The sequence below is a fragment of the Cynocephalus volans genome, chromosome 1 (genome assembly GCF_027409185.1).
Source record: "Cynocephalus volans isolate mCynVol1 chromosome 1, mCynVol1.pri, whole genome shotgun sequence".
In the NCBI taxonomy this organism is placed as follows: Eukaryota; Metazoa; Chordata; class Mammalia; order Dermoptera; family Cynocephalidae; genus Cynocephalus; species Cynocephalus volans.
In genome coordinates, this window is record NC_084460.1 from 262,689,225 (window position 1) to 262,702,845 (window position 13,621).

The following is a 13,621-nucleotide window of genomic DNA, read 5'->3' on the forward strand; positions in this document are numbered from 1 at the left end:
TTAGGCAATTTGAGACAGTAATGTATTTACCAAAAATAGGCAGACACTGGTGAACAGGTAAGTGCAGTGAAACATGATCTCTTTGACTGTGGTTAAACTACAGTCTAAAAATAACACATGTAGGCAAAAGCACTAAGCAACTAAGACTCAATTAAAAACCTAATGTTTTCTGTTATTTTTCCTTAGAAAGCTATGTTGCAAACATAATTTTATTTCTAAGAGATGTAGTCAAAACAGAGAAATTATAGTTATTTCTTAAAGAAAAAAATTGGTCTGGTGGGAGGGAGACACACAAAGAGAGAAAGGGGTGGGGGAGAGAGACTGACTGATTCAACGAACAGTTCATCGGGAGCATGATTTCATTTTTTTCCTTTATCTCCCTTCTATCAGTAAGAGAATGGGGAAAAGTCAAATGGCAGCTCCAGGGAGACTGTGTCTCACGGTTGTTACTGCTTTGTTGAAATGATCCTGTACTCTCTGCTACTCTACAGGAAAAATGTTAATGCTGCTTTACCATTAAAGCAGGAATTTCATTTCCTTCTTTAAATGCCAACTGAGCAAGATTTCCATTCACTTCTAGGAAAAGACACCGCAGTATATTGTGCTTCTTCAACATTGGATCCTCCTTGTTTTCAGTGTTTTGGTAAAGATAAGGTCATTATTGCTCACTGGCAATTTATCTACTTTTTAAAAATTCAACTTCTCTAAGCAAACAAAAAAGGCAGAAGAAGGTGGAGAACACACACCAAGAATTCAAGAAACAATGTTGGTGGTGTTCAAAGATTTCAATACCGGTTCTCTAAGTCCTTTGAACAAGTTCTCATTTGTTAAGAACCCAGCATGAGTTTAAATCCAGGATACTGAAAGAGTAAGATTAGTCTTTTATAGCTAGATGAGAAATATAGTACAGTATCTGTATTTGATCCAGATATGATAGAATACTGGTTTAAAAAATATCTTACATACAACCAAAAAATAGAAATTTTGAGGGTGAAAATTGAACCTATCATAAAATGTCAGAGACCTCTGTCCTAATGCGACATACTTCTTTCCTGTCTCTTCTTCAAGTTTCAATAGCACTTGAGCTGGTGATTTTTATTTCTCTTGCTGGCACATGTACCCACACACAGACATCATTTCCCATTAGGTTATTGGGACCATGTGAGATTTTCAGTGTATTTAGGGTAATTTCTGGATCTCTCTTTGGGTCACCTTTGTGTATATGATCCACTACACACTTCAGTTTTCATCTTGCAGAAGAGGAGTCACAATGCAATGTCCTCTAAGCTCTAAGCTGGCTACAGACTGGGCCTGAGCGACGGACGTTGTAACCTTCTTCGACCAACGTGGAAGAACCTGAGGGTCAGCTGAAAACCTTAGCAGTTGAAATGCTGGGTTTGGCCCCAGAGCTAGCCCAGGGTTGAGTGTGTTTTTACATTTCTTTGTTATTCCAAATAAGATACATAGCAATTAAACAGAGAACAAACAATGGACGTTTCCTCGGCATTTGTTTCATTTCAAATAAATATAAACACATTTACATCAAAGGTATCCAGACATTTTTTTTTTAGTTTGGCAAAAAAATAAACCATGGTCAACACATCATCAGTTACAAATGTTAAGGTGTCAACTAGAAATCTGTGTCATAGAAATATAAAATACAACAAAAACTGGTACGCAAAAAGATTACGTTTTAACTCTATAGAAAAGCTACTTCAGTTCTCACTTGCAGTTTGAAGGAAAAAAAATTAAATCTTCCATTTTAGACTGAAGCCTTTTGGTCCTCATGTTTAGCTGGCTGATGAACTACATACATCTATATACACACCATATACATGGGCATGTGTATGTGCATAATTTTTAAAGAGTCTCATTCTTCTTTTTGTACAGCTGTTCCAGTTGTGGAACGGGGTCCATTTGACCTAGAAGCTTTGGCAGAGGGAGCAGACACAGTATTCACTATGTCGATTTCATCATCAAACAACTGGCAATTGGCTTTAATTTCTACATCACCCATTTCTAATTTCTATGTTCACAATCTTTGTTCCCTTTTGCAGTCACACTTCCACTCACTTGGCATGACCTTGACTGAGAAACTCATTTAACATTTTACTATTGATGAACAATGCTCATGATTCCGATGTTTTTAAAAAGTATTTTGATTTAAGAACGAATTAACAAAGGGTAGTTTCATATTAAATTTGCATATTTGTCTCAAAGTTTTGGTGCAATATAATTTTCACCTGAAATGCTATTAGACAGATTTGGGTTCCATCACTTGGGTGAAAATTAGTCACAGGCTTGTTAGGGGGAGTACTGGGTGCCATATTTGTGTTAAACAAAAAAAGCAAGTTAATTTTTCAATTCATCTGGCAACGTTGAGAAAGATCCTCAGAAAGAAGTTCTGGATATTTAAGTGTTTACTATATGAATAGTTGGGTTCCCTTAAAAAGATTATTACAGGCATTATTTCTGAAGACAAACACCTTTACCTTTGGCTTCTACTGAGGAAGTAAACATCAAAGTGAGAAGTTTGGAGGCATTTTCTATCCACCTCTTCCCTCCCCTCCCAGGGGACATGGATGTCACATTGATATACTTCTGAGAACTCACTGCTGAGTACATGAAAAAAATTCTTTATCGTGAACAGTTGCCTCTGTGTTGCATTATCCCCAAAGAAAAAGAATTAAATACATTTTTTATTCCTTACTTAAAATGAGAGGTAGACTTTCACGGAAGTACCTTAGATCTAAGGAAAACATGAAACGAAACAAAACAGGGGCCCACCCGTGTAAGTGTTTCACCCTACAGCCTCGCTGCCCTCCCTCTGTTTCCTTCCCTCCTTCTCTACCAGCTTCTGGAAGCTTGGGCCCCAAATAATACTTGAACACAACATAAACCTGGAATTCAAACTGCTTTCCCTTCTTCCAACCCAGGTGATCAAGGAAAAGTTTCTACAGTCCAAAGTCAAAACGTTTCCGAATCAGAATCATTTTCATTGTACCCATCCTCCGAGCCTACGTTGTTACTGCACAGGCTAACCATGCTACCCAGGTTGGAGAGGGTCGTCCTGCTCAAATTGTCTTTTTTAAAACAAACGAAGTTGACAGCCGTCATTGTACTGGAAGGAGAAAAAGGCATCATGGTAGCCAAAATGAGGGCCAGGCAGTCAGCCACGTCTTTGTTAGGAGCACAAGCCAGGGCCGGGGTATGACCTGGGCGTAAACGCAGACAAGGCAGTGGTTAGTCCCGGGAGTCCAGAGGAGGCGCCAGCACTCCACAGTACATCTCGTGTGATCTCACAAGCGGAGATGTATGTTGAGTTAGAATCATGCCAGGTAAAAGGAGGAGTGACTTCTCACAAGTCATGCTAGGGGTGAGGCTAGAGGGGAGGGTGAGGGGGAGACACTTTACAGCTGGCTTTTAGCTTTTGTTTTTTTTCAGCTCATGTGACTACAGCAAGCATGATATCATCCAAAGTTAGGCAGAGTTCCAGCTGTCATCCAGTGAACAGAAACACGAGGGGGTGGGAGTGGGACACAATTCCACAGAAAACAGCAACAGGACAACCAGGAAGATGTTTCCACGGGAGACCACACGCACACCATGAGCCTCAGGCCTGGGCCCGAGTAGAACTCTCATTCTGAGAACAATGACTTTCCATTGTAGGTAATCGTGTGTCAGATTAGAAAAGATATTGAAAATTAGATGACTGTAAAATTGAGTAATGCATTTTGTCACTTTATATATACTTTACAGAAAGTATATACCAATTAACTAGTTTTAGGAATATGGAATCATTTGAGTAGATCAGGCACAGGAAGGCACTGGTTGTTTCTGATTAAAAATTTACTGTCACTTCAGAGAAATTTAACGGATTTTTTAAAAATAGCCACTCCACGAACCAAAGTCCCCAATCTGAAATGTAATAGATGTGGGAAAATCTCTACGCTTGCCATAATGAGTCGTGCCATTCTCTACAATTTAGATTTGATGGGTCCAGTCCAGATGAGTAAACTACCTCAATACACAAAATGGGTGCCTTGGGACGGTAGATTAATTCTCTGATTTAATGACCACCATTATCCAACCATTATTCTGCTGGTCTGAAATGGCTGGTCACCCTCTCTGTTGACCACAGTCCTACTGCACAGTGAGTAGTGCACTCACTCAGTCATTCAGAGGAACTTGGTGTGTAACATTTACTTATAGTCACTTGACTGTATGCCCTGTCCCTCCCCCCCGCAAGACATTATTCCTCTTTCTGATGATGAAAACAAACAAGAATGGACAGGCATCTTAATATTCCATTCCACAAAGGTCAATGGTGAGTAAAGGAATTATGATTTTAGTGCTGTACAAAATTGCCCCCAAATGTTCCCAGACTTTGGGATGCAGCTAAGCTCTGAGACACGCCAAAATCCCACTGACCCAGGGCTCTTGTTCCTAGGTTGCTATCAGCCAAACAAACCTCAGCTGCAGCAGATTTTATACAGGAGAAAGGCAAAATTAATTTAGTCTGGTGTCTTTAGTCATTTTGGAGAAAAATTATGGCCCTCTGCATGCCATCCCTAAGATGTATAGCAGTGATAAGGAGGTCAGGAAAGGTGAGGTGGAAAAACCAAGGAAATGGAGTAATGGAGAACTTTCTGCACTTCCTAAATGAGTCAGGTTGGGGACAGAGCAGGGTACATGCCAGGATCAATGGGGCTGCAAAACCAAAACTAAGAGGAGTTAGCTAATGATGTCAATATGGCTGCTTACTTCTGAGAAATAGGCATGAGCTGCTAATTCCAATACCTGTAATAAGCAGTTGAGTTACATTAATACATTATAATACTTTAATTAAATGCCACAATAAATGCCACATTTAAAAAATTACTTAATTCATAAATATCCAGAAGTTCCTCTTTTGCTCCCCAAGGTTAATAGGCATTGTGCTTAAAATGGTAGTTTAGTACAATTTTAGTATTTATTAGCTTTCAAAATTTCTTAGGAAGCAGAGTAGAAAGCTTCTGTTAAGAATTAGTTCATTTTAAAAAGGTACGTTATATAGATCAGGAGAAGCTTTTAAGCCTAGATATTAATTTTAAAAATTTTACTCATGTTCCCCAAATTTCCATATTGGGAATATGAGTTCCGATCTGTACTTTAAAACAAAAAATGGTTTGATCTCAGAATGAACTGAAATACAATCGAGGACTTAAGTTTTTATTTGAGTCCTTGAGCATGCACTAATGACATGTGTAATCCCTAACTCTTCAGCGTAAGCAGAATTTTGAATGCCAAGTTGAAAGAATTTTAGTGTGTCTAAATATCTTAACCACCACGCTGAGGAATTAGAGACCAGCTGCTGACATTACATGCAAAATGGACAGCACCAGTGGGCTACAGGTAGACTATGCATTTTACAAAAAGACAGACAGGACAAATTATCCTTGTTTAGTTTCATTCACATGGAACTTCCAAGGGGAGAGAATCCTTACTGCCTTTTTAACTAGCTCCTATCTTTCTTATTTTCCTCTGGCTTCAACCAGCATATGGAAGGTACCTGCAGTAATTGTTTACATTTTCCACTTACCATTTTCATCTACAGCAAGTACACAGGCTCCTTTGGCCAGCAACTCCTCAACTACCACCTTCAAGCCATTGCGTGCAGCAACGTGGAGGGGTCTAAAAAGAACATCACCGAGCATCAATTGAGGTACGTATTTGTGTGAGAATGTGGCATTTTGGTTAGCCTGTATCACTAAAAGGAAAAAGTGTCTACAAATAGTACATGGATATTTTTTACTTCTTAAAAAAGATATTTGTTGACCAGACCTTTCCCAGGTGCTAATGATCCAACTGTTCTTACATGTTGGGCCCAAATTTATTTGCAGATATTACAAATACTCTACATCTAAACCAATTTCAATGACAGTAAATAGGAAGAAAGAGGAAGAACTCAAGCACTGGTGTGTTTTGTAGAAGGTTCTTTACCATGTGATTTCTACAATGGCATTTCAATCACTATTTCACACAGTTCATTAATATGACTGGCATTGATGCCACCCATATATATATATATATGTACATATATATTATATGTACATATACAATCTCAAATCTCCTTATTACTAAATGCACATGGATGTTTTATTGAATTTATAATACCTTAAATAATAATGTCAAACTCAGTATATTGTGCTTATGAATATTAAATGAAAAAAAATTCATAATATTCTTTTGCCTTTACAACAAATGCCTAAGTAATTTCCTAAAATGGAAAATAAAGTAGCATTTAGATCTTTTACACCAAGGGTTATGCTGAATTATATTAAAATATAATTAAGACAAATAGCTTAGAAACTCTTCAAATGTATTCTGGGAACCTGATTTATAAAACAGTCATTTTCCAGTCAGAATACATAATGCTAATACATAATACAAATAGCTTCCCCAACTATGAGTACATCAGTTCCTAAAGCCCATAAGATTTTTCTAACAGCCCACTAAATTTATACTACCATAGAAATGTCAGCAAAGAAAAACACAGACCTCTATGCAGACATATCAAAATAAGGATTCTAACTATTCTAACTAAAACCGTGTGCTTGGTCAGCAATTGCAGGCACATGACTGTCAGCTTCATGAAGGGGAAACTATCTCTGCGACTCTCATCACTGTGTTCCCCAGCACTAGCCTGGCACACAGCAGCCTCTTATTATTTGTTCTATAAATGACCATGATTTGGGTCCCAGTCAAACTTTAGTAATTACACTTACGTCTGCAGTGAATTATTTTTTGCATTAATAAGGCTCTCGTCTTGTATCTTGTCAAGTATTAACAAGGCACATTTTTCATGACCCTAATAAAGAAAAAAAATGATAAGAAACACAGGACACTGACACACAAAAGTTGCTGAAAAATTACTTCATTACGCTTTAAATTGAAAGTGAATTTTCTTTGCCTAAAACATTCTATAAGGCTATTTTCTGAGTAATTTTTTTTCTTCTAAAAAAGAAAATGGGCCCCAGGTACTCTAAGATTCTGAAGAAGGTCTATTAGGTCTTGGTTAACATAAGTCTGATCTAAAATACTAATATTTCTAAGATAATTTTTAGAATTAATGTCCAGAGAGCTAAAGCAGATGCTAGTTTAGCTAGATGGGCTGGTAAACAGAGAGTAGAATTAGGAGTATCCTTTAAATCCTTCAACATTACTTTTTAATCAGACGTTAAGTCCCACCTCCTTCCTCAAGCCTTCAATGATCACTTCAGTGGGAAGGATAGAAATAGACATGGATCCATTTGTCCTTGGAATTCCCATTATACCTACTGCTGTTATCTGTACCACTCATCAGCATTGTGCAGAGACCCTATTTCAGGAAAGCTCATTCTTTTCTTCCTACCAGGAGAAGATACCTCTGTGTCTTATGATAATTGATAACTTTTAAAAATCAATTGATAAGTCAGAGACCCTTTCACGATTTCAGGCCTGGTGTCCTTTTAAGGGATCATGGCTTCCTAAGCACTTGCTAATCCACATGTGGCCCACAGACCAGCAGCATCAGCATCACCTGGGGGTTAGGAATGTTGATTCTGAGGCCCCACCCCAGACCTAATAAATCAGAATCTGTATTTTAACAAAATCCTCAGGTGATTGGTTTGCACAATAAAATTTGAAAAGCACTGCACTTATATTCACTAAAATACTATACCTTAAAATAAACGTTACGAAATTGAGCATTTTTTATGGTTTCTAGAGGCTTCCCAGAGCATGAAGTAAGAAGGAATGGATGAGTCTGCTGTTACAATATTATAGGTAACACCTTTAATATTGTAACTACGTCGGAATAAATTACCATCACTGGTGTCAACTGGCATCACAGTATAATGCCTTATATGGGAGACCCTTAAATATAATTTTAGAAATGTCCACGGAGGTTGCACTGCTGGTGGAATGCAAACTGTTGTGACCTTATGAGAGAGACTTGGTCTTAAAAATGTTCATATCCTTAGACTCAATTATTCCACATTTGGGAATTTATCTTAAAGGAATGAGTAACGATTCCTAAAAAAGATTTCTGTACAATAAACATTATTTATAGTAGTATACATGTGAAAATAAACTATGTGTCTAATAAGAGGAGTTGTGTTGAATTAAAAGATGTCATGTTCCTCAATGGAATACCACAATATAATACACAAGGTCTAAAAGAAAGAAATCCATAGTATATGCTCCAGTAACAAAAACAGGTTATAAAACAGAATGATCCCACTTCTGTAAAATCATATATTTACATGTATATCATTTATCTTTTATGGAAAGAGGAACCTTGAGCAACATGTGAATAAAATGCTATTTGAGAAAACAAACATATTCTCTGCATTGAGCTCTGCATCAGAAAAAGGGGGGAAGGGTAGAAATGCACATGGATACATTTATTTGCTTCAAAGTAGGTATCTTTTGACTGTTATTACAATGCTTCAAATGGAACAAACTGAAAACAAGTGGAACTGCTTATATTTTAGAAGCCGTATAATTAAGGTCCTAACCTGTAATGTGGTCCCACAATTTGGTACCACAATCAGGGAGACAGATACAGTGGCAGCATCAAGACAGACACACTGTGGCAAGAATGCAAGTGGCATATGGCATGAAAAGCATGTCCTCATCGTGCATGCTGATGAAGCATATCCTCAGCAACCTGGTGGGGCTGCCCTTTCCTTCTCCCACTTCCATTCCACTTATAGTTGACGACGTCCTGGGAAAATGTATATCTTAAATGCCATGCTCACACTTCTGAGATAGACAGCATTTCAGTGGTATTATCACTACTACTATGATTACTATTACAACACTAAGTAACAATGTTTTAAATTCATTTACATACTTTACTACTAGCCAAATGTAAGGGTGTATTCAAGTCTTTGTCCTTTATAGTCAGATCAGCCTGGGCACTGTTCACCAAAATATCTATGGAAAAAGGCAAAAGAAGGTTAATTAGACTAGACGCTGATCACATGTATTTTGAAAAAGTTGCTACAAAAACAATAACATTTAAATTAGCATAGCTCACGTAATCATATTTAATGTTTTTAAAGAAAAAAAGAGCAATTTATTGCCAGTTTTGGTCTATCCAAATCCAAGGTTGACAGGCATTAATCATATCTGTCTTTACAGTCATTATTCTCAGGTATAATGATTCTGTTATTATATTTGGTTTCTAAATGTTGAGAAATTTCAGGTTGACTCCTGTGGATAAGGTTGCCAGTAATGAAGTTACAGAAACTGAAAATAATTGAGCAAATAGAGCTGGGTGGCTCAAGTAAAACTGTTAGTGGCCCTTTTCCACACGTGTATGCTAAGAGAACAGCTGAGTTCTCGATTTTATGTCATTTTGGGTTTCACATGGGTGTAAGTGTTAAGTCCGCACAAGAGCACATACCCACAGCGCCTGCCTGCCCATTCTCAGCAGCCATCATCAGAGCTGTCTTCCCTGAATTGTCTACTGCATTCACTTGAGCGTTGTGTCTCAGGAGCAGCTGTAAGCACTCCACGTGGTCAGCAAATGCTGCCGCATGAAGGGGTGTCCTAAAGATTTAAAACAAATACTATTTTAGTTTCCTTAAACTTACACTCTCTTTAGTAAGTGCCCAAGAAACATGTGCGTGGTGTTGTTGTAAGGATTGAAAACTTCTCAGTTTACAGAGATAATGATCAGTCCCCCTCTAAAGGCCATTCAGGGTAGACACTAAAGTGTCACCTATGTGAATGGCACCTTCTAGATTTGGGGGGGTGTATGCGATGGCCCTGATAATGAAATTAGCATCTTCACTAGACCCGTCAATCTTGAGTTCCAGTGACTTCACTCTCACCTTTGAGATAGATACTTTCAAAATTAAGCCTTAAATTTATAGGTAATTTGCTGATTAAATAAAAATTTTAAAACCCTACATCTCCTAATGTGAACAGGTGATTTCTTTGGGAGGACAATTTGGCATTATTTATGAAAATTAAAAGCTACCTTTTAACCAAGTAATTCTACTTCTAGGACTTTATCTGCCAGATATACATGGTCATGTGCACAGACACATATATCAGAATGTTCACTACACCACTATTTGAAATAGCAAAATATTGGAAATAACCTAAATGTTCTTCAACTGAGGGAAGACTGAGTAAAATATGGTATACCTATTCAATGAAATAATATACAACTTTGAAAAGAATATGGTACATCTGTATTTTCTGGTATGGAAAGACCTCCAAGTTATACTAAAAGCAGAGCATTGTTATAGAATGTTCCCATTTACATAAAAAGATTATATGCATAATACATATGTATACACACATATACATATATATGTTGGTAGATATGTATAGAAAATATTTAGGAGAATATAAAAATTTGGAAAGAACAGTTTACAGTAATCAGTAGCTTTCTCTGTGGAAGAGTCTGGGCACTCTTGGCCAAGACAGACATTTCTTTTACTTATATACCCTTTGTAATATTTAATTCTTAGAAACCATGCTTATATATTATTCTTTCAATTAAAAAAATAGATGTTTGGCTACTCTGCAACCACAAAGCAGAGACTAAGACTCATTAACACAAAAGGCATGCCATGTTAGGATCACTCACCTGCCTTTGTCATCTCTACAACTGACAATACTGGAATCTATGGCCCCAAGTAGCAATGATGCACAATTCTCATGATCATTTATTCTAAAATAAAAACGAATTTTAATGTAAAAATCTCACTCTTTTAAAATTTATATAACCCCTCCAACCCCATCTTCCTAAGCATTATATATTTAACAATGCATTTTAAAAAATCTAAAGCAGAGGGAGGGAAAAAAATAAAAATGTGATGCATATATTTGTGGTATATGTTTCAATGGCATACACTCTGTAACCAGCCCCTGGCATTTCTTCAGAACCTCTATATCCAGGTAGGAGTTTGTCACATATCACTTACACAGGGCATCATGTTAGGTGTTTTAGAGATAACAAAGTAGAAAAGACATGGTTCCTTCAGATTTAAAAATCACTCTGACTCTATCACTTATACTTTCTTTATTGATTTATTTTATGCCTCCAATATCGTTCCAGTCAAATGACCCAACTTCATGTGAAGCCCAGAGACAATGTAACGACAAAGCATCCTCAGGTCCTGGGTCCCCAGACCGACCATGGAAATCTGACTACGTCACTGTATCTGCTGAATAATGGCTCATACTATGAGACTAGAGCAAAAATTACACTTAACAAAAAAAGGCTTACGAAGTATGAAGAATAGGAAATTACAATATATAAAAAGTCTTTATACAAATGTCTTTCCAACCATCCACAGGCATATTGTTGTTAACCCCAACTTATTTTTAGAATTAGGTAGACAAATGTGTTACACCTGAAAATTTCTTCATGTCATGTGTAACATGCCCCTCAACCCACCTCTTCATGCACTTTACCTAAGGTGGTATGTGTGGCATCACCTTGGAACTATGGCACTCCACAAAAAAATCCTGGAAAATCATTAAAATTAGGAGCCACACTTTGCTATCAGAACTATTTGTCTTTTGCAGCAAATGGAATATTTTAGTCTTATCCGTAATCTAAAAGCTTTCTCCTTCCCTAACAGGCAATTTCTCTACATGAAATTAAAGCAACTAAAGCAACTCAATTCACTTCCAGCATTTCTACTTACATTGCACAGTGCAGTGGAGTGAAGGGATTACCGATAAATTTGCGAAAACATTTTTGCTCCAAAAGTACCTCTATACAGTTTTCATTACCTGCAAGGAATTGAAAGAATTTAGGAAGTTTCCAAGAAGGAAACTTTGTTCAACACAAGCTGTTTTTTTTTCATTAAGTATTGAATTCTGGTTTATGAATTTTCCTGAATTGGCTGACTGCTCATTCTCCATGGGATAAAATTAACAAAATGCCAAAATGTTATTAACTATGCTCACAGGTGTTCTAAGACATAATGAACAAATAAAACAATGAAGACCATATGGTCTGGTGAAGAGAGAGAAAAGACACCTCATTTATAAGTAGAATAGATTCCCTGTTACTCTCAGCTCTTGATTGATGCTTAAGATATGAATGCCTCAGTTTGCCCATTTTATAACAGGAAATTTACCTTTCACCTACATGAATAGGCTCACTTACAATTATGCACCCTAGTGAAGGGGAGAAGATGTGAATAGTAGAAAGCAGTATTTGAGATAACACATGTGAAAAGGTTTTGACTGTAAAATACTGCATAAGTGTTTTAAATGGCACCGAAAACAGTTCCTGGCACTGAGTAGACACCCGATAAGTATTTTTTAAGTAAGTATGTGAAAGAATGTGAGAAATTATTTTTTTCAACAAAATAACAGGTAGTTTCCAAATCAACTGATTTTGAGTTAAGTAAGGTTCCAGCTCTGTCCACTTAACTTGTCATGTGATCCAGGGCAATTTACTTGGGATCTCTCAGCCTCAGTTTCCATATATAGAAAATCAGACTAGGAATAGCTGCCCCACCTATGTCACAGAATGATGGGAGCTTTACTCAATAAAGGACCTGAAGGTGATTTGTGAAGCACCGTACACTTGTAGGCAGGAAGGCGTTGCTAGTTGGCTTTGGAATACAGATTGTTGTCCTGGAACTTCTTGGCTGAACTCAGTGCTAAATTAAGTGAAAGTTCTCTTGTGATCTACCTCAGAATGATGTAGGCTGGACAGTTTGAAGTATTAAAGTACAAATCAAACCTTTATTATACCTAAACAGAGAAAAGGTGATACTGCTTTTAGGAGTATTAAAAAGCTTATGAAATAATGAATATAAAAAGTCCCTAGATTTAGGCAAGTTATACTGTTTCGCTTTTCAACCACATCCAACCCACACTCAAATAGTTCCACATACCTCAAGCCCTCTATTAGTATGAATGTCCCAAAGAACCTAGCTTAGGGAAGAATCTACATATACCATTCCTTAGGTGGGGACTGTATGAATCCCAACCTAAGAGTCTGTGTGGGTAGGACTGGAGATTAGATTATTGAACTACTTTCAATATTTCAAAATGCCCAGTGAAGAGGATTCTGGGAAGATGGTGGCTTGAATCTCAGACCTGGAAGAAGGCTGAACTGAAAAGGTAAATGGCTTAGGAGAGGATTGCTCTCCCTTCTCTGCTAGGACCCGGAGAGGCCTGAGAATGGAGAGACCTCCCACACCCACCTCTGGGGAGAGGATGTGGTCTGTGGCAGGTTTGCTGCCTGCCACTGTAATCAATACTCTTACTGCATCTTTCCCGTCCTGTAGGTCCTCCAATGCCAGAGAGATCTCACAGCTTGACCCAAATGCGGGTTAGGGAGCCTTTATCCATTGGTAGATTTTTAAAAATCAAAATCCTCCAATGGCAGGGAAGGAGAAAATCTAGTTGAAAAACTAGAAACTTTGGCTCTTATTGAGGCAGAACCAATTCAAAAAAAGATGACTGTAATGAAACCATAATGAGAGGTCTTAAATCAATATAATTAGAGCCCCCCAAAAAACCTTCCTGAAACTACAGTTTCTAAATTAAAATTTTAATAGAATAATTAAAAATGTAAAAATAAAATTATAGAAGCAAAGTAAGAAATATA

At 37.3% G+C, this 13,621-nt stretch overlaps 1 protein-coding gene across 1 annotated transcript in view; it reads right to left on the reverse strand.

Annotated features, from left to right (window-relative positions):
• Window positions 1-2,967: 2,967 nt before the first annotated feature.
• The window catches only part of ANKRD44 (ankyrin repeat domain 44), a 188,123-nt gene continuing 177,469 nt past the window's right edge, over window positions 2,968-13,621 (reverse strand). Inside the window, exons 22-28 of the mRNA XM_063086180.1 lie at window positions 11,697-11,784; window positions 10,631-10,714; window positions 9,434-9,579; window positions 8,879-8,961; window positions 6,768-6,850; window positions 5,582-5,673; window positions 2,968-3,215 (exon numbers count right to left, since the gene is read on the reverse strand). Of these exons, the coding sequence (XP_062942250.1) occupies window positions 2,968-3,215; window positions 5,582-5,673; window positions 6,768-6,850; window positions 8,879-8,961; window positions 9,434-9,579; window positions 10,631-10,714; window positions 11,697-11,784 (824 nt within the window). The remainder of the gene's footprint in view (window positions 3,216-5,581; window positions 5,674-6,767; window positions 6,851-8,878; window positions 8,962-9,433; window positions 9,580-10,630; window positions 10,715-11,696; window positions 11,785-13,621) is intronic.